Here is an 18,462-nt window from a genome sequence, read left to right as displayed (position 1 = left end):
CTAATAACTCACTCCAGGTCCTTCTCCCAGACTTCCCCTCTGAGAAATGCCCAGGAGCTTCTCGGGAGGTGCTTGCCAGCCTGGACATCCCATGCACTTGGAGGGCGGGGGGCAGCCCCAGCCCCTGCTTCCTGTCATCGGTGTAATGCATTCATATCTACAATATGGCAAATTTCATATCCTCCCACCCTCTTTCCTGCATTATTGATGGGCTGTGCACTTTAAAAAAATCAATTAGATCAGGGTGTGGAGCTGGAGTTGAAAGAAGCCTTTAAAAGTCTGCTCTTGTTTTTGCTGTTTTGAATAGGAACAGATACAGCTTTCTCTCTGGTTTGAATAAGTCAAGCCCAGGGCTAGGTTGGCTGTGATTGGCCAGGACTAGGAAAATGCAGTTAGGATGCAAATGCAAGCAAATATAACCCAGTGTATGCGCAGCCATTACTAAGGTAAGGCAGCAGGACCTGGAACCTCCAGCATTGGGTGGTTCCTCAACAGTGCTTACCCGCCAGAAAACTGGGAAGACCGCTGAGAGCGAAGGCAAGGTAAGTTCTATATGGTTTATGGATGCACGTCAATAGAGCAATTTTACTTGAACTAGAAAGAAACAAAAGAGAGGAGATTAAAATTTCCTTGGCTTTGTGTTCTCGGATGAGGCTTTTAAAGGGTTGAACCAGGAGTTTGTGGCCAGTTTTGCAAACTTCCTGCTGAGAAGTCGAGGTGCTTTCTAGAGACCACTAAACATAGGACACACTTTCAAAAGCTTGGAAAGATTCACCCATCTCAAAGAGATGGTGTGGGGCAAGGCAGAAATTTACACCAGCTTCCTCTGCTTGGGGTCCATTCCTAGGAGTATTGGTAAGAATTAAGGGCCACCAGCTTTTAAGCTGGGATTTCAAAACTGCACCCCGCCCAGCGGTTTGTGCAGTGGTCTCAAAGGGTGCTGAGTTGATAAATTAGGACTTGAGGAGGAGGGAGGGAGAGACTGAGCTTTGGGGGACTTTGCTCAGTCCCCCAATCACATTTCCTGGGTTATCCAGTATGGCAAAGTCCCTGCTTTGAGCATGTCCTCTCCTGCATTTCAGGGACCCTGGCCCAGTGAGCATTTTGATTGCCAAGTCCCTGCTGGAAAATGGGACTGCTTTTGGCCTCTGGACTCACAGTTCTAATTAGTGCCAGCTGGTTTGACTTTTACCAGGTTTACTCTTACCTCTCTCCAAGGAATGAATTCCTTGTCCCCTTCCCCTAGTTGGGTCACAGCATTTGCCTTTAATGACTGAAATCTAGGGTCTGAAGAAAACCTGAACAAATATTTCCTGGCAATTCTAAGCAGCACAGGGTGGGGCAGTGCCAATTATCAAATTAAATCCTTAAACACTGGCAGCTCCACATCACTGCTCTGCTGTAGTCCTGCTGTAGCAGTAGACAAAGAGAGTTTTTTTGTCTTTTCTTTTGTTTTTTTGCCAACGTCCATACTAGATAATGGCACATACTCTCCAAACCTGGGTTCATCCACCAAGGCTTAAGAAAGAATGGCCAGACATGCTCCTCTTAACAAGCACAATATGCCTCCAAATAGCAAAACCCCAGATAGTCCTTTCTGGGTGGGGTTGTTTTTTCTTTATTTTTCTTTTTCTTTATCCTATGTAACTTCGTCAAGCCCTTCCTTTTTCCTTTGCCTCTTGGAAGCATTCATCAGTGATGTGTATCAATCAGATTGCAAGCCCCTTGAGAGCAAGAACCAGGCAGGAGGGGCTTCCCTGGTGGCGCAGTGGCTGAGAGTCCGCCTGCCGATGCAGGGAACGCGGGTTCGTGCCCCGGTCCGGGAAGATCCCACATGCCGCGGAGCCTGCGTGTTCGGAGCCAGTGCTCCGCAACGGGAGAGGCCACAACAGTGAGAGGCCCGCGTACCGCAAAAAAAAAAAAAAAAAAGAACCAGGCAGGAATTTTCATTATTTCAAGCCTGTGTGGCCATGGACATGTGTAGGTGCTTAATAACCCTAGACACACTTCGAACAGAGATGGTACACAATCCATACTTCTCTTTACCTCTTCCTCCCTCTCCCCACCCTGTCTGTGGGCGGCCACAGCACGACTGTCTGGGTCTGTGTGGGAGGGGCCGGGGGGAGGATCTGCCCACAGGCCACGCCCACCTGCCCCTGCTGGCACCCTGCACTCTTCGTCCCAGGCCCAGCCCTGCCATTTTACTTTCCCTCTTCTGTGAGGCACAGGGAATATATTAGTCATGTGACAGAAGCAGAATGGGTTGTCTGAGTTTTAGGATAGTTTACTTAAAAAAGTCTGGGAAGTAAAAGCTCAAATTGTTGACTGTGGAGAGGACCTGGCAAGCAGGGAGTCTGGGAGAGTTAGAGGGACTGGGAATGAAAGAAGGAAACCCAGTTTGGAAATAGTTATTCCGACATAAGCTTTTCAATCCCATGTGCCACTAAATTTACGTAAGTTAGGAAGGGCTGCAGTACATCACAGAAACTAGAAAAGAGCACAGATTTTAAGATCAGGTATGGATTTCATTCTAGTGATACTGAGTAAATTATTTAACCTCTCTGAACCTCAATTTTCGCACAATGTAAGACAAAGAAAATATACTCAGCTCATGAGAATTAAATGAGAGAACATAAAGTGAACCCACACAGGGCTTAGCATATTTGTCACCCCTTCAGTAAATAGTCATGGCTGTGTTATCAGAGCTCTTAACAAGGAAAGTGGCAAGTGGGAAGCAGAATTTCCGGTGGGGATCCCTGGGCCAGCCAGCCTTACGACATGAACTTGGACAAGTCATTTTCCGCATCACTGTGAGATAGTGCAGGGATGCACCACAAGGACCTGGCAGGATGGCTGACAAGAGATTGGGAAGTGAGTTAGGAGGAAAACTGGCTGGATGACTGCTGTGAGAGGCGTCATCTCCGTGCTTGCTCTGTGATGTTTCAGTCCCAGGAAGACAAGCGCCATGTCTCTGAGCAGTGCCTTTCAGGCTGTGGGCAACGACCCTGGGATCATCACCTGGAGAACAGAGGTGAGCTGGGCTGGATGGGGGCAGGAGACTGTGGTCTGCTGAAGGCCCTCCACATGCCTCGATCTCCTGTCTGTGGTTCATCAACAGTGAGAGGCAGCTCCAAAGGGCACATTTTCCGATCCTTGACCCCTCCTGGGTGCTCAGAGCAGGCGGGTGACAGGTGGAGGAAAGCAAAAATAGGCTTGCCTTTTATCTAGCCATCTGCACTTCTAGTAAATGCCCTGGAGAGATGGGTGGGGCCCAGGCCCACCCACGGAGCCCTGAGACACCTGGCCGCTTCTGTCAGGACAATGGAACCTGTCTTCCACGGGGCACTCTGGCTCCTGCAAGGTGGTAGGAAGATTTGGCGAGTACAGCACAGATCGGTGCCCTGCTCATCCCTTCTCCCACTCGGGGCCTGAGCCCCTCTGGCTGACCTCGAGCTCTAGCGGTCTATAGTTGGGAACCGCCCTGGCCTGGCAGCCTCACCCCACCTCCCTGCTCTGAGCCCAGTGAGTGGCTCTGCTGCAGAAAACCCAGAGGTGATGCCCCACCTCACCATCCTCCACCACGAGGGGGGCCACAGCCCCCTAGCAAGCAGCTCAGAGCTTGTGAGAGCCCAGGTCACTCCCACTGTTTTAAGGCTCCCGGTTGATTTAAAAACTAATAGGTACTAGAAGAGTTACGCAAACTGTGGGATATTTAACATTTTTACATTTAACACGTATTTTACACAGAATACACTCAAACATGACTGCAGGCTTACCTACTAGGAGGTATGATGAAAGTCCACATCTGAGGCCATGGGAATGGCTCTCCTGGGACGAGCCACACATGCTGGTGACAGGTGCATCAGGGCTCCCACCCAGACTCCAAATACAGAGTCCTTGGCAGGGAGCCTGCACATGGCCGGCAGTCCCCCCCAGAGCCTCACAGAATCCTGGCTCCCCATTCTGTCAGAACTTGGCCAGCTCTGGGTGGTCAGAGTCAGCGCTGAGGCACTCTGGTGCAGCGGCTCAGAGATGGGCTTTTACTTGAGGGCTTACACCCAACTCTGCAAAGGACTGAGGCGGCGCACAGGCTCTTCACAGTGTAGCAAGAAGAGGCTGGGCAGGCGGTGCGAGGAGGATGGGGTGAGGACAGGCACCCGGATCCAGACCCAGGGCCGGGCAGGTGGAGTTCAGCAGAAGCCAGAGGGGTGACCGCGCTAATCCTGTGGCTGGCCGCTACGCCCCGTGGGGACATCTCCCCACTCTCCCCTGCCGCCTGTGTCAAATGACGGCGTGCAGGGGGAGGCCTGGGGGGGTCGGGGGAGAAGGGAGAGAATGCAGCCTATACACACCCCTTGTTCTTCCAGAAAATGGAGCTGGCACTGGTGCCCCTGAATGCCCACGGCACCTTCTATGAGGGGGACTGCTACATCATCCTCTCGGTGAGCACCATGCCCCCCATTCCCATGAGCTGCTCCCCTGAGAGCCAGCTCTGGGGCCCCACTGGGAGATCTGCCCGTGAGGTTAATCTGGTATCCATCTTGATTCTTCCTCGCTTTTATATAGAACAGGCCTCCAGTTTGACTATCAAAGGGTTTCTTAGGCCAGGGTTTTAAATTTTGCATCAGAGGGTATGGGTGTGGCCCTCAGTCTGAACCTCAGCGAGTCGCCTACAGCAGCACTTCTCCCTCTGGGACTCAGACCCCAGATTACAGTGCTGTGAAGGAAGGCCAGGTGGATACAAGGCCACCTCTAGCCTCAAAGTACTCATCTAGCGGAGGAAACAATCTCCCACGTGGACAGCACTGACAGAGCCATGCAGATGGACAGCAGCGCTGTGCCAGATGTGCAAGTGCAGGGGTGCGAAAGAGCAGCAAGAAAAGCCTGCAGTCCAACCCGGAAAAGATCCCCATTGGTCTCTGTTTATTTTGAGAACAATAAGCTGTCAACATTCCCCAAATGTGGGGAGGGATTTGCGCTGCCAGGGCTTGAGCCACGGAGGAGGTCTGCACCCGGGCCACTGCAGGGAGGGAGAGGCCCCGAGCCTGCCAAGGGCAGGACACAAGTCACCGTAGGCCACGTTCTTCCCACGCCAGAAGGGCCAGCAGCGAAGGGGAGGCGAGCTGGCCCCTGACCTGATCTCTCTGACTATATCCCAGACCCGGAGAGTGGGCAGCATCCTCTCCCAGGACATCCACTTCTGGATTGGGAAGGACTCCTCGCAGGATGAGAAGAGCTGCGCAGCCATCTACACTACGCAGCTGGATGACTACCTGGGGGGCAGCCCTGTGCAGCACCGGGAGGTCCAGTGCCACGAGTCCGACACCTTCCACGGCTACTTCAAGCAGGGCATCATGTGAGTAGCTATGCACAGAGCAAGGACGTAAGCGCAGTTTACCAAAGAGGAAACCAAAAGGGCCAAAATGTATATGAAGAAAGTCATCAGAGAAATGCAAATCCAAACAAAGCCATCATTTCCGCCTACTAGAGCAGAGTAACTCAGAGAGCTGAGAGGCGCCAAGTGTCCTCGAAGCTCTGGGGAGACAGGTGCCCTGCTGGTGCAAGTGAGAACTGGCCCAGCATTCCGGAGAGTAGTCTGCTGCCACTGGGGCAGATCTCACCCCCGGCGTGTGACCCAAAGGAGCGCTCACCTTCCCAGGTCCACGAGGGCACATGAACCAGAACGTTCACGTTAGTGGTGGTGGGAAGCTGCAGGCAATGTGGACAGGAAAAACACTCCGCGACACAGCGGAGTACAATGCCACAGCTGGAAGCAACAGATTAGAGGCACATCTGACATGTGGACAGACCTTAAAAACATGGGGCTTAGGGAGCACAGGTAGAAACAGGCTTGAAATATAGAACAGAATGCCAATTTCTGTTTTAAAAAAAGTACATAAACTCAAAACAACAGGCCATATTTTACCAGAATGAAAATAAAAAAACTGATGTTAAACTGTTAGAATGGATGCTTATGGCGGGGAGAGAAAGGGGGGTAGGGTATGCAGATAAAAGGGAACACATAAATACTTACTACAAGAGAGGGGTCTCAATAAAGGCCAATGGTGAAAACCTTCCACGAACTGAGGAGCTTGATTACCTCAAAACTTTGCACTTGAGATTGAAAAGAAAAAGGAATTCCAATGAGCTTGAGAGTTCTGAGGCTGGTCCAAGGCCAGCTTCTTGCAGGTCAGCAGTCCCCACTGAGGACCTACTGGGCACAGAGCACCACACTGAGTCACCAAGGAACCCTCTGCTCCCCGTGGCTTTCTGCGTGCCCTTCACGTATGGGACCCCCGGGGGAGGCTGGGCTGGGGTGAGGGCCAGGGGCGGGAGAGCAGATTCTTGGAGTGAGATGGTTTTTAAGGCCACGGTGTCATTAATGTTTCTGCTCCCGCCTGACTTGTGCCCCTCTCTCCATCACACGCGACATTCACACAGTTTCTAGAACGAAACAAAACAAGTTCTTCTGTGCTCTGGGGACTTCATCAGTGATGCACCCTCTGTCTGGAGAACTAGTCCTCTGGTGGTTGGTTCCTACTCTTAATATCCCAGCTCAAATGTCAGTCCTTCGGAGAAGACTGCCCTGAACATGCTGTCTGAGTGCACCTCTGTGGCAGTGGTGACCAGCATCTATGTTTACCTGCTCATTTACTGTCGTCACCCACGTGGGCAGAGGTTGCATGTGTGTGATCCACAACTGTCTCCCCAGTACCTAGCACATAGCAGGTGCTCAATAAATAACGGATGTTCCCTCAGCTACAAGAAGGGGGGTGTGGCCTCCGGGATGAAGCACGTGGAGACCAATACCTACGATGTGAAGCGGTTGCTGCACGTGAAGGGGAAGAGAAACATCAGGGCCACCGAGGTAAGTCCTGCCCCTTGTCTGTCCTGGGCCCAGGGCCTCTCCGCCTAGCACCTAAGAACTCCTCCTACATAATGTCTACTTCTCTCCTGCAGGTGGAAATGAGCTGGGACAGTTTTAACCGAGGTGATGTCTTCCTGCTGGACCTTGGGAAGGTCATCATCCAGTGGAATGGCCCAGAGAGCAGCAGCAGGGAGCGTCTGAAGGTGTGGCCTGTTCTGCTGCTCCCTCCCCCACCCGCCGCGGGGCCTCACGGGCTTGCACTCCCTCAGTTGCCCTTTCCTTCTTCTCTCCTCGCTGGCTCTTTCCTGCCCTTCAAGCCAGACCCCTGCCTTTGAGCAGCATCTGTTTCAGAGACAGGCCACGTATGTGAGCCTGCGACTCAGCATCAGGGTAACTTCTGTGTCTGGGATCCAGGCTGCTCCTCCGGTCCTCGGGCTTCTTTACAGGCTATGCTCCTGGCAAAGCATATTCGGGACAGGGAGCGAGGGGGCCGTGCTGAAATAGGAGTGATCGAGGGAGACAAGGAGGCGGCCAGTCCAGAGCTGATGAAGGTCCTTCAGGACACCGTCGGGCAGCACTCCATTATCAAGCCTGCGGTCCCCGATGAGATCACAGATCAGCAGCAGAAATCAAATATCACGCTGTATCAGTGAGTAGCTAAGCCTGGCTGCTGGCTGGAAGCTGGGGTAGGGGGAAGGTGTCCCCCCAGAAAACTTCTGCTTCGCTCCTCGTTTGGGGTGCAAGTGACTGGCTTTCTTTCGGTCTTTTTCAAATGCAGCTTCTATAAGGAGCTCGGTGTTCCCTGAGCAGCTACCATCTGCTCTTGTTAGCAACTCTTCCTCGTCTCTGGGGGAGACCATTTCTTTGCTCAGATCTATACGTGCCTAGGGATGTGGACAGGATAACGTTCGGAAGAGAGATGCACAAAAGTCTCCTCCACAGAACAGAGTCCATCACATTCCCGTCTGCATTCAAGCCATGCCTGTCACAAGAAGTTGAACTCTACCCAGAAACTCCATTCTAAGACAAAACCATGAAATATCAGATTGACTACACGATGCTTTGTAGAAGAGAAGGTACAGGCTAACCTCTCCCCTTCTCTAGTGTCTCAGACTCAGCTGGGCAGCTGGCGGTCACAGATGTAGCAACGAGGCCTCTGGTCCAGGGCTTACTGAACCATGATGTAAGTAGAGCTTGGGTGGGCTTGGCTTGGGGTAGCCAGATCTGGCTTCAGAGGCAGACTCTAGGGAAAGGCCTTCCTCATGGTCTTGGGCAGGAGTAACCACTTTTATCCCTGACCGTCTGCTTCAGGACTGCTACATCCTGGACCAAAGTGAAACCAAGATCTATGTGTGGAAAGGAAGAGGAGCCACAAAGGTTGAGAAACAGATGGCCATGTCTAAAGCTCTGGTAGGAGCTATGGATGTGCAATATTGTCCAAAAAATTCTGTCCATAACACATCAGATGTGCTCAGAGAGCCATATTAGGCACCAGAGCATAGAACATCGCAGTTACATACATAACTTCAAAGTCAGACAGACAAACTGGGATTCAAATCCAGGTTTAATGCCATCTCCTGGGGTTGTTGTGAGGATTAAGTAACATTTATAAAGCACTCAGAACAATACCTGGCACACACACCTGCTCAGTAAAAGGTGGCTGTTATTATTGAAGGAGGTATCACATATCAAGGTCAATGGCCCTGTCCTCAAGGAGCTTATGACATTGTGCAGACCCATGCAGATGAACCAGGCAGGATGCACTTACAAAGCAAAAAAGGGGCAAATGAAGGTGATACAAAGTCAGTAGAGTACAGGAGTGCTGAAGGAACACAGAATAGAGGATCTTACAAAAAAAAAAAATCAGTAATAATCATGACAGGCCAATGAAGAGATGTCAAAATGTTCTACTCAGTCCTTTCCTTGAGGCAGGTAACTTGGTCCCTAGACAGAAGTGAGTTAGAATTTGACTCTAACTCTGAGAAGGGAACAGTCCTACCAACTGGCTTCACAGCGTTGAATCACCAGCCAAGTCAAGAGCCCAGTGCACTCCCGGACTGACCTGTCCTTTGGGGGCGGGGGGGCACCCGCAGAACTTCATCAAGATGAAGGGCTACCCCAGCAGTACCAACGTGGAGACCGTCAGTGACGGTGCCGAGTCAGCCATGTTCAAGCAGCTGTTCCAGAAGTGGTCAGTGAAGGAACAGACCGTGGGTCTGGGGAAAACGTGCAGCATTGGTAAAATCGGTAAGATTGCCCCCAGATCGTGTTTTCACTGCCGGGACTCTGTAGAAAGGCAGGCACAGGTGCTTTTTGCTCACTTGGCTTCTCCTAACCCCTTCCGTGCAGCTAACGTTTCCCAGGATAAATTTGATGTGACTCTGCTGCACACCAAACCAGAGGTGGCAGCCCAGGAAAGAATGGTCGACGACGGCAACGGCAACGTTGAGGTAAGCCCAGTGACCCACATCCCAGGGCAGGCGGCAGCACTGGCCCTCCTGGCTGCTCTGCTCTACAGAAGAGACACGTGATTCCGTGTCTGCTTTGCTTTCCTTTCCACCTCTGGCACCTCAGGACTATTCAAAGAGGTGTCTGAGTCTGCAGGGTTTTCCCACAATTCTTCACATAAGTGAAAGGTAGATACTCCAGTGTGCTATCAATAACTCACCTGGCAGACATATTCAAATCATCTCTGAGCCATGATGGGGATGCATCTGACCAGGGACGATCCAGTTCTTGGGATTCAAATCATGCAAATGTGATAAGCCCTCACCACTGGAAAGAAGCACCAGAGCGGGAAGGTATACTTTGAATGGACGTTAGTGCCTCACCCACCTGGATTCTCTGCTAAGCATGGCCCAGTTCACTCCAGGTAGCTGTTTCTTCACGGGACTCCCATCTCTGGGGAACTGTGTCTCCTTCTATGCCTAGGTCTGGAGAATTGAAAACCTAGAGCTGGTCCCCGTGGAGCATCAGCGGTATGGCTTCTTTTATGGGGGAGACTGCTATCTGGTTCTCTATACGTACGAGGTGCACGGGAAGCCGCACTACATCTTGTACATCTGGCAGGTAGGCCTGGGGCAGCCTCTCAGCTTTGGATCCTGGCGCCTCCTCTGGCCACTGAGCTAGGGCCGGGGGTAGCAGGGACCCATCGCACCCGCTCACCACTACAGGGCCGCCACGCCTCACAGGATGAGCTGGCAGCCTCGGCATACCAGGCGGTGGCGGTGGACCGGCAGTTTGATGGGGCCCCTGTGCAGGTTCGGGTTACCATGGGGAAGGAGCCACGCCACTTCATGGCCATCTTCAAAGGAAAGCTGGTTATCTTTGAGGTGAGAGCCCTCAGATAAAATTATACCATAAGCAGAATGCTCAGAACCAGCAGGTCAGCAGGAGACTACAGTAGAGGAGAGGAGGGGTAGAGAGCAGGGCTTGGGGAAGACATAGACAAGAAGCGGGTGAATCTCTCTAAGACATTGAAGTGAATCCCGACTGCCTAGGGCTTCAAGTCCAAACCACTGCCTAATTCATGTTCAAGGTCTTTTATAATCTGACCCGTATTACCTGTGCAGGCACATCACCCTCAGCTCCCTAGCCTACACACTCCACGCCAGTCAGGTGGGTGTCCTCATTAGACCTCACATGTGCCATATCATTACCTGTCCACCTCCCCCAGAGAATGTGCCCCTTCAGATTCAAGTTCCATTTCTTCCATGAAGCCCTGGCTGAAGCACTACCCCAAATGTATAATGTCACATGTTTGATATACGCAAGTCTGTGGTCAAGTCCTAGTCTTGTCATTTATTAGCCAAGTTTCTAAGCCTGTTTCCCCATCTGCACTGTGGGATAATAATACCCACTTCACAAAGTTATTATGAGGATCTATAAGATGATGTAGATAAGGCACCAGCAAAGAGCCTGGCATATAACCAGGGTCTCATAATGAAAGCTAATACTATTGGTACCATAACTCCAGCTCACCTCAACCTCTCCCAGTTAGCCTAGACGCTCCTTGAGGGCAAAGACGGTGTCAAACACATCCATGTTCTCCACAATGCTAGCCCAGTGCCCGGCGCATATGGTGCACCTTAGTTCCAGACGCTGCTTTTCTCTCTCTCTAGGGTGGGACTTCCAGGAAGGGAAATGCCGAGCCCGATCCTCCGGTAAGCCTCTTCCAGATTCAAGGAAATGACAAATCTAACACCAAAGCGGTGGAGGTTCCAGCCTTCACCTCCTCCCTGAACTCCAATGATGTCTTTCTGCTGCGGACCCAGGCAGAGCACTACCTGTGGTATGGCAAGGTAGGATGGCTGGCCCAGTGGTCATACCAGCCCCTCAGAGCCCAGCGCTGCACCAACCCTCCTGTCAGCAAGGGCAAAGGAACTAAAGAGTGGGCTGGAGCAGTCCTCAGAAAAAGGAGCCTTTTCCTAAAGGATCTTCAAAGGGACTGACAATGTTCCCCACAATCAGGCCTCCAATTAGAAACTCACTAACACACTGCTTACATCCAGGAGACCCTCCATAAACCTCTGAACACATGGAGGCTGGATGCAGGCTGGATAAGTCAATCTTTCCACACCAGTTTGGTGGACTGTAACAGGACGGCCATGAACACTGAACAGAAACACTAAAAATGTGATTTTTGTCAATTTAGATTGCATCTGCATTAGAAAGCACTAAAATTGTTTTGCAAAAGAGAATTGAACAGGAAAAGATGCTCAACTTCATTAGTCATTAGGGAAATGCAAATGAAAACCCCAATGAGATACCACTACACACCTATTAGAATGACTGAAAAAAAAAAAGATAATATCAAGTGCTGGTGAGGATGCGAAGCAATAGGAATTCTCACACACTGCTGGTGGGAATGCAAATATGGCCTTTGGAGAACAATTTGACAGTTTCTTATAAAACATACACTTACCGTATGACCCAGCAACCCCATTCCTGGGTATGTACCCATGCGAAATAAAAAACTATCTTCACACAAAAACCTGTACACAAATGTTTATAGCACCATTATTTGTAATCACCAAACACTGGAAGCAAACCAACTGGAGGATGGATAAACAAACAGCGGTGCATCCATACAATGGGATACTACTCAGCTATGGACAGAAACAAGCTGTGGATACCCACAACTGCAAGGATGAATCTCAAATGCATTATGCTAAGTGCACAGTGCACTAGCACAGAGGCCACATAGTGTATGATTCCATTTATGACATGCTGGAAAAGGCAAAACTATCATGATGGGGAACAGATCAGTGGTTGCCAGAGGTTAAGGATTCAGGGAGGGTTTGACTACAAAGGGGTAGGTAGCCCGAGGGAAATTTTTTGCAGTGGTGAGATGACTGTTCTGTTTTTGTTGTGGTGGTGGTAGCATGATTCTATGCATTCGTCAGGAGTCATAGAACTCCACGGCAAAAAAAGTGAATTTTCCTGTATATAATTTTTAAAATACACTTAAATTTTCTCTTAAAAAATAGTCAAAAGTAGGTGCTAAAATTCCAACTGAAAGCAAAACAAAGGTGACTTGTCAATATCCACTGTGGGTTTCAGAGTTTAGTCTTGTCCTTTGCCACCACTGTTTTCCTCCGTGTCCCCGCCCCTTGCCCCCTGCCCTTCCCAGCACCAGAACAAACCTATCTATCTCCCCATCCTGAGGTACTGTGGCTTGGTAGATGATCCTGGCTGCACTGAGCTATTAGTCTCAGACACTTTTTTCCCACATCAACGTGCCTGTGTGCAGCTAACATCTGTGTTCTCCCCACCCCACTCTCAGGGGTCCAGTGGGGATGAGCGGGCAATGGCTAAGGAGCTGGCCGGGCTTCTCTGTGATGGCTCCGAGAACACAGTGGCTGAGGGCCAGGAGCCAGCTGAGTTCTGGGACCTGCTGGGAGGAAAAACTCCCTATGCCAATGACAAAAGGTACAGGACCACAGCATCCCCTCCTCTTGGCTCCCCCTGCCTACAGACTTGTGAACTGCACATGATTTCTAAGCAGCTCAGTTCCTCTACTAAATGGACTGTATTGCAGACTACAGCAGGAAATCCTAGATGTCCAGTCCCGTCTCTTTGAATGTTCCAATAAGACTGGCCATTTCACTGTCACTGAGATCACAGACTTCACCCAGGATGACCTGAACCCAGATGACGTGATGCTCCTGGATACCTGGGACCAGGTAAGACAGCCAAAGAGCTTGGAACAAATGACAAAGATCCTCAAGCTTTAGGCTATTTTTTGTGTAGTACCTCTCCCCAACCCCCCCAGATAAAGCCAGGGTAGCCCTGGACCATCCCCAAGCCAATCAAACATTTGTCAGTGGTGACCAAAGGAAGAACCTGCTTTTTGCCAGGGCTGGAGAGAATAGAATGTTGTTTAAAACTCACCATCCTGGGAATTTTCCCACTTTGCTTTAGGAAAATCACGCCATCCTATCATCATGCACCCCATTCTCTCAGGACCAAGGGCAGCAGGCTCCACACCCAGGGATATGGGCCTTTTAGGGAACAAAGGGATATGAAAGCGTATCTTCAAGGCCACCCCTTCGCCACATCCCATTTTCTTCAGTTTGGCTCAGCAAACATACTCAACACCTTGTCTGTTCTAATCACTGTGCTGGGTGTGGTGTCACCAAGGCCAAGGGCCTCATCCTACTCTCAGAGTTTACAGGCTGAGCGGGGGTGGAGGAGACCGGACATAGAAACATCATTTTAGTATGAGGGAGGTACGTATGAGGTGCCATGGGAGCACAAATAAGGGGCACTCAACACAGTTTAGGGGCTCAGTGAAGACTTTCTGGAGGAGATGGCTCCCAGACTCAAAGGATAAACAGGCATTAATCAGGTAGAGGGCATTCAGGCAAAGGAAAACCAAGGCATGAATAGTCTAGTATACAGGGAACTACAAATAGTATCGTCAGAGCATAAGACAGAGTTAAAGAGCACGCTAGAGGTGGAGCTAAAGAAGTAGGGGTGGGCCTTACCTACCACGTCAAGAAGTTTGAAATTCATCCGGGAAAGCTACTGAAATTTAAGCAGGCGAGTGACATGGTCAGACTGTGCTTTAGATAGATCACTCTGGCGAGGGCAGGAAAGGAGGGATGGCTTATGAGGAAAAAGACTGTATGTTGGGAGACCAATCAGCAGACTACTGTCCTAGTCCAGTAAGAGCAGCTGCTGGCCCACACAGGAGCTGTGGAGTAGAGACAGAGGGATGGTGACAGATTGGACAAAAGCATAGGAGGTAAATTAGCTAAGTCCTGGTGTTATGGAAGGCATTTAGGATGACTCCCAGGTTATTGCCTTGGGTGACTGAATGGACACCATTCACCAAGAATGGAGACACAGATACAAGTTTAGAAAAGAGCTACATTTGGGGGGTGTTACACTTGACGTGCTTGGAGTCAGCCAAGAGGAGGTGTTTTGCAAGAAGCTGGATCCAGGAAGCTAAAGTTCAGAGAGAGAGAGTTCAGGACTGGAGATGTAGATTGGGGAGATACATAAATCAAAATGAATCTGAGAAAAGCTTTACTCTGATGAGGCTGTGAACTGCTGACAGGTAAAGACAGGGCAGCACGTATGATCTAGTATTGATACTTAGCCCTTGGTATGAGCTCAATAACAAATACTCAATCTCTACCACAACAGGTGTTCTTGTGGATTGGGGCTGAGGCCAACGCCACAGAGAAGGAGAGCGCTCTTGCTACCGCCCAGGAGTACCTGCACACTCACCCCAGCGGCCGCGACACCGGCACACCAATCCTGATCATTAAACAGGGGTTTGAGCCTCCCATATTCACAGGCTGGTTCTTGGCCTGGGACCCCCACATTTGGAGCGTAAGAACAGAGAGGACCGGGAAGATGTTCTTACTGCCAGGGCGCTCGGCACTAAGAGCTCAGTGGGATGGCGGGGTACTCAAGGGCTTAGTAAACCCAGGACCGCATCTCCCCCACTCCCTCTCCCCTCCCCGCTTTTTACTTTCCTTCTCTTTCGCGCCCACCAGGGCACTAAGTCCAGTTAGAGAATTCACAGCTTGCCTCAGGAACAAGCAGTGTGTGAAAAAGTAATAAAGTTTATAAAGTGTATCCACACACATTACTTTTTGAGCTCTACATCCTGATAGCTAGGGAACAGTTTCCTGTGTTAACAGATGAGGAATCTCAGAGGAGAAGTTATTTGTCTGAAGTCACAATTAACCAGTGGAAGGAAGCCAGGTTTACTGACTCCTAGTCAACTGCTTTTAGTATGGAGCATTGAGGGGCCACCAGCAAAGAATGCAGACCATGTTTAAGTACCTCCCAACCCTGCATACACCCAGAAGGGGGGATTTTCATTTTTGCTTATCCTGAAATGTCTTCTGTCCCCTGGCTTTTTTGCTTCTCTCGAGGGTACAGACCAGGCCTGACATGTCCCTCCCCTATAAGCAGCATCTCATGCTGTATTTTCTATTTCTTCTTTTCAGGCAGGGAAATCATATGAACAGTTAAAAGAAGAGCTGGGAGACGCTGCTGCTATCACGAGAATCACTGCTGTGAGTTTCTTGGAGGAGCTATTCACAGACAACCAGAGCCAGAGAGAAACAGTAAATGCTACAGATGCAACATAGCCAAAATCCTATCATGTCCTTCTTAGCATGACTCTGGTGGTCTATTTTGATATGAAGATTGTTTTAATCGGTAGAAATGCAGGTCTCAGAGCCAAGTTCCTTATTTTACTGCCTTCCAGAATTTAGAACAGACTTGCTGTTTAAAAAAACAATGAAAACAAAACCAAATTTTATTATTCAACTCTGTCATTCAGGACAGATTAAACTTACTGTTAGTATTTTTCAGAAATAATAAGCTTCTAACCCACATGATAATGTTTATCAGTTTCTGACAGAGGCGTCCACAGAAACTCAGGCCATTACCCCTATTTTTTTGTTGTTGTTGTTGGTGGTGGTGGTTTTTGTTTTTTGCGATACACAGGCCTCTCACTGTTGTGGCCTCTCCCGTTGCGGAGCACAAGCTCCGGACGCGCAGCCTCAGCGGCCATGGCTCACGGGCCCAGCCGCTCCTCGGCATGTGGGATCTTCCCGGACCGGGGCACGAACCCGTGTCCCCTGCATCGGCAGGCGGACTCTCAACCACTGCGCCACCAGGGAAGCCCTTTTACCCCTATTTTAATGGCCAAAAGAAGTGGAGCTTCTGGCCAGGAATCCAACAGCTCTTTAACATCAGGACAAGTACATGGCACCACTGTCCGAACCATCTGGCAGTTTTGTCCTTTGTGCTGTACAAACTCAAGATTCCAAAGCTAATGGCAATGTAGCATCTTTAAAAAATATTTAAAAGAAGTATGACTTGAATTCGAAGTCATTTGAAGACTGGAAATGTAGAGCCCAAGTAAAAGTACCAATAGAAGGAATGTGATCACAGTATTTAAATGATGTTTAAGCAAAACATCTACGCCAAACTGGCTATACAGGATTTACCTTAGACTTACTGAATCACTTTCCCAAGAAGGACCCTAAAATCTGAATATTTTAGATTCCCAGATGATTCTGACATGCAGCCAGTTTTGGGGACCATTGTTCTAAAGGATGATTATAAAGTATGAAGTGGTAAAAACCAAAATTTAAATATTATAAACACAGAACTTCAACGGCACAGACCTGAAGAGTCTTATCCAGTGTCTACATTCTTATCTTCCCTAGGATATGAGGGACACAACCCTCTCCCTAAATTCTGAGCCAAAATATTACCCCGTAGAAGTTCTGTTGAAAAATCAGAGTCAGGAGTTGCCTGAGGATGTGAACCCTGCCAGAAAGGAGGTGAGTGGCTGCATGTGATGTACGTGGAGCTCTCCGTGAGTAAAGCACCTTCTCAGTATACAGCCTAGGACAGATCTGGAACACTGTAAAGCACTCAATAGACATCTGAGTCACCCAGGAGCTCAAGCCGAAAACCCAGGGCTCCTTCTTGCTTCTTTTTCCTCACCTCCCACATCAATCCATCAGCTAGCTTCCATTCACTGCTCTCCACCTCTCTGCTGCCAGTACGGTCCAGCCATCATGGACCACTGCCATAGGCCCCCAACTGGTTTCCACCCCTGCCCTACAATCTGTTCCCCACATAACAACCAATAGGCTTCTACAACAGATGATACTTTTCTATTTAAAACACCCTGAATGGCTTCCCACTACACTTAGAATCCAAAGTTCTTCTGATGGCCTCCAAGGCCCCAAACAATCTGGCCCCTGCCCACCTCTGACTTCATCTCACAGACCACTACCCTCTTCACTTACCGCCCTTCAGCCGGTGGCTGTTTTTCCGTTCCTCGAACATGAGCCTTTATGCTTGCTATTGCTCCTGCCTGAAAACATTTTTCTCCCAGATCATCAGACAACCAGCTCCTCCTCACTATTTAGGTCTCAGTTGCAATGCCACCTCCCCAGGAAGGCCTCCCCTGACCACCCCGACACTGCCTCCCTCACCGCCTATAGTCCCTTTATACTGGGTCACCGTCTATCTGCCCCACTCCAGTGATACCCTCAAGAGCAAGGACCTTGTCTGTTTTGTTCACGCCCACATTCTCAGCTTTTCAGCATCTAGAATGGTGCCCAGCAGATCACAGGCACACCTTAAGTTTCAGCTGATTGAATTAACAGTCATGTTGAATGAACTAATTTATTTCCCCCTTGAAGGGGAAGGGCCTCTGGATTTTCCACAGTGTCTTATCTAACCAACTCTTAAGTATCTGGGCTGCAACTTTCTTGCAAACAGAGACCATATCTTAATAATTTTACTTGCACAGTAAATATTCATTAATCATTAATAAATATATGTTAGGAGAATTTTATGCTCTCATTAAGGTCCACCTGATCTTGCATTTGAAAATGTCCAGATAAAAAATGGCAGATAAGGGCAGAAAGCAAGGAAAACCATCGATTTAGTTCTCCATTCAGCCAAAGCCTAATGTTCAGCACTTGTACATAATATATAACCCATTTCTTGTCCTTCTGGCAAGACACTGGTGCCAGGTGGGACTGTGCGCAAATCCAGCCAGGGCTTTCAGAGGCCAAGGTGGGACTCCACAAGCCAAAGAACTCTCCAATGAATAATTTAAGTCCATTAAAAACTTTCTGAAGAAATCATTCTACTTCCCCTTTCAGGGAACTACCTGGGACTCTCTCTTGGCCCCATTTCCCCGACCCCGTTAGCACTGACAGGTGTTAGGTCTTCCTTCTAACTAGAAACTTTGTCTTCTCTCTTAGAATTACCTCTCTGAACAGGACTTTGTTTCTGTGTTTGGCATCACAAGAGGGCAATTTGTTGCTCTGCCTGGCTGGAAACAGCTCCAGATGAAGAAAGAAAAGGGGCTTTTCTGAGGCAAGAAGGCATCTGCCTACTGCGAGACCCCAGGAGAAAGCAGATAGTGCCAGTACCGGGAAAGAATTTCTCTACTAATTTCTGCCTAACATCCAGCTACTTAATGTTGATACAGTAGGCTCTGCAAATCACAGCATGTTCTCCATTTTTCTCATCCCTGCGTTCCTTCGTTGTTATATACCTAAAATGTTAGCTACCCACTTTTTAATTTTTGTGGC

General features: G+C 49.4%; 2 protein-coding genes across 3 annotated transcripts in view; one reads left to right on the top strand and one right to left on the bottom strand.

Moving 5' to 3' along the window:
* Positions 1 to 574: 574 nt before the first annotated feature.
* EEF1AKMT3 (EEF1A lysine methyltransferase 3) overlaps positions 575 to 18,462 on the bottom strand; it is a gene marked incomplete at its 3' end in the record, with an annotated part of 35,810 nt that continues 17,922 nt past the window's right edge. The window contains exons 6-7 of one of the 2 annotated variants that reach the window (XM_082665890.1): positions 6,035 to 6,114; positions 575 to 594 (exon numbers count right to left, since the gene is read on the bottom strand). In XM_082665890.1, coding sequence (XP_082522016.1) covers positions 6,050 to 6,114 — 65 coding nt within the window. Of the gene's footprint in view, positions 595 to 6,034; positions 6,115 to 9,046; positions 9,155 to 18,462 lie in introns of those variants that run through there. The other variant, XM_082665891.1, reaches the window with a different exon arrangement.
* On the top strand, positions 2,966 to 18,243 carry AVIL (advillin; the record flags this gene model as incomplete). Its single annotated transcript, XM_082665887.1, has 19 exons — positions 2,966 to 3,031; positions 4,368 to 4,442; positions 5,160 to 5,356; positions 6,760 to 6,868; positions 6,961 to 7,071; positions 7,315 to 7,517; positions 7,973 to 8,051; positions 8,180 to 8,278; positions 8,962 to 9,115; positions 9,218 to 9,318; positions 9,800 to 9,937; positions 10,042 to 10,200; positions 10,990 to 11,169; positions 12,654 to 12,799; positions 12,909 to 13,053; positions 14,522 to 14,710; positions 15,337 to 15,405; positions 16,570 to 16,686; positions 18,130 to 18,243. 19 exons carry the CDS (start codon positions 2,966 to 2,968, stop codon positions 18,241 to 18,243), a joined length of 2,451 nt encoding a protein of 816 aa, XP_082522013.1.

This window comes from Grampus griseus (assembly GCF_964374135.1).
Source record: "Grampus griseus genome assembly, chromosome: 11".
Lineage (NCBI taxonomy): Eukaryota > Metazoa > Chordata > Mammalia > Artiodactyla > Delphinidae > Grampus > Grampus griseus.
This window is presented reverse-complemented; position numbering and strand designations above follow the sequence as displayed.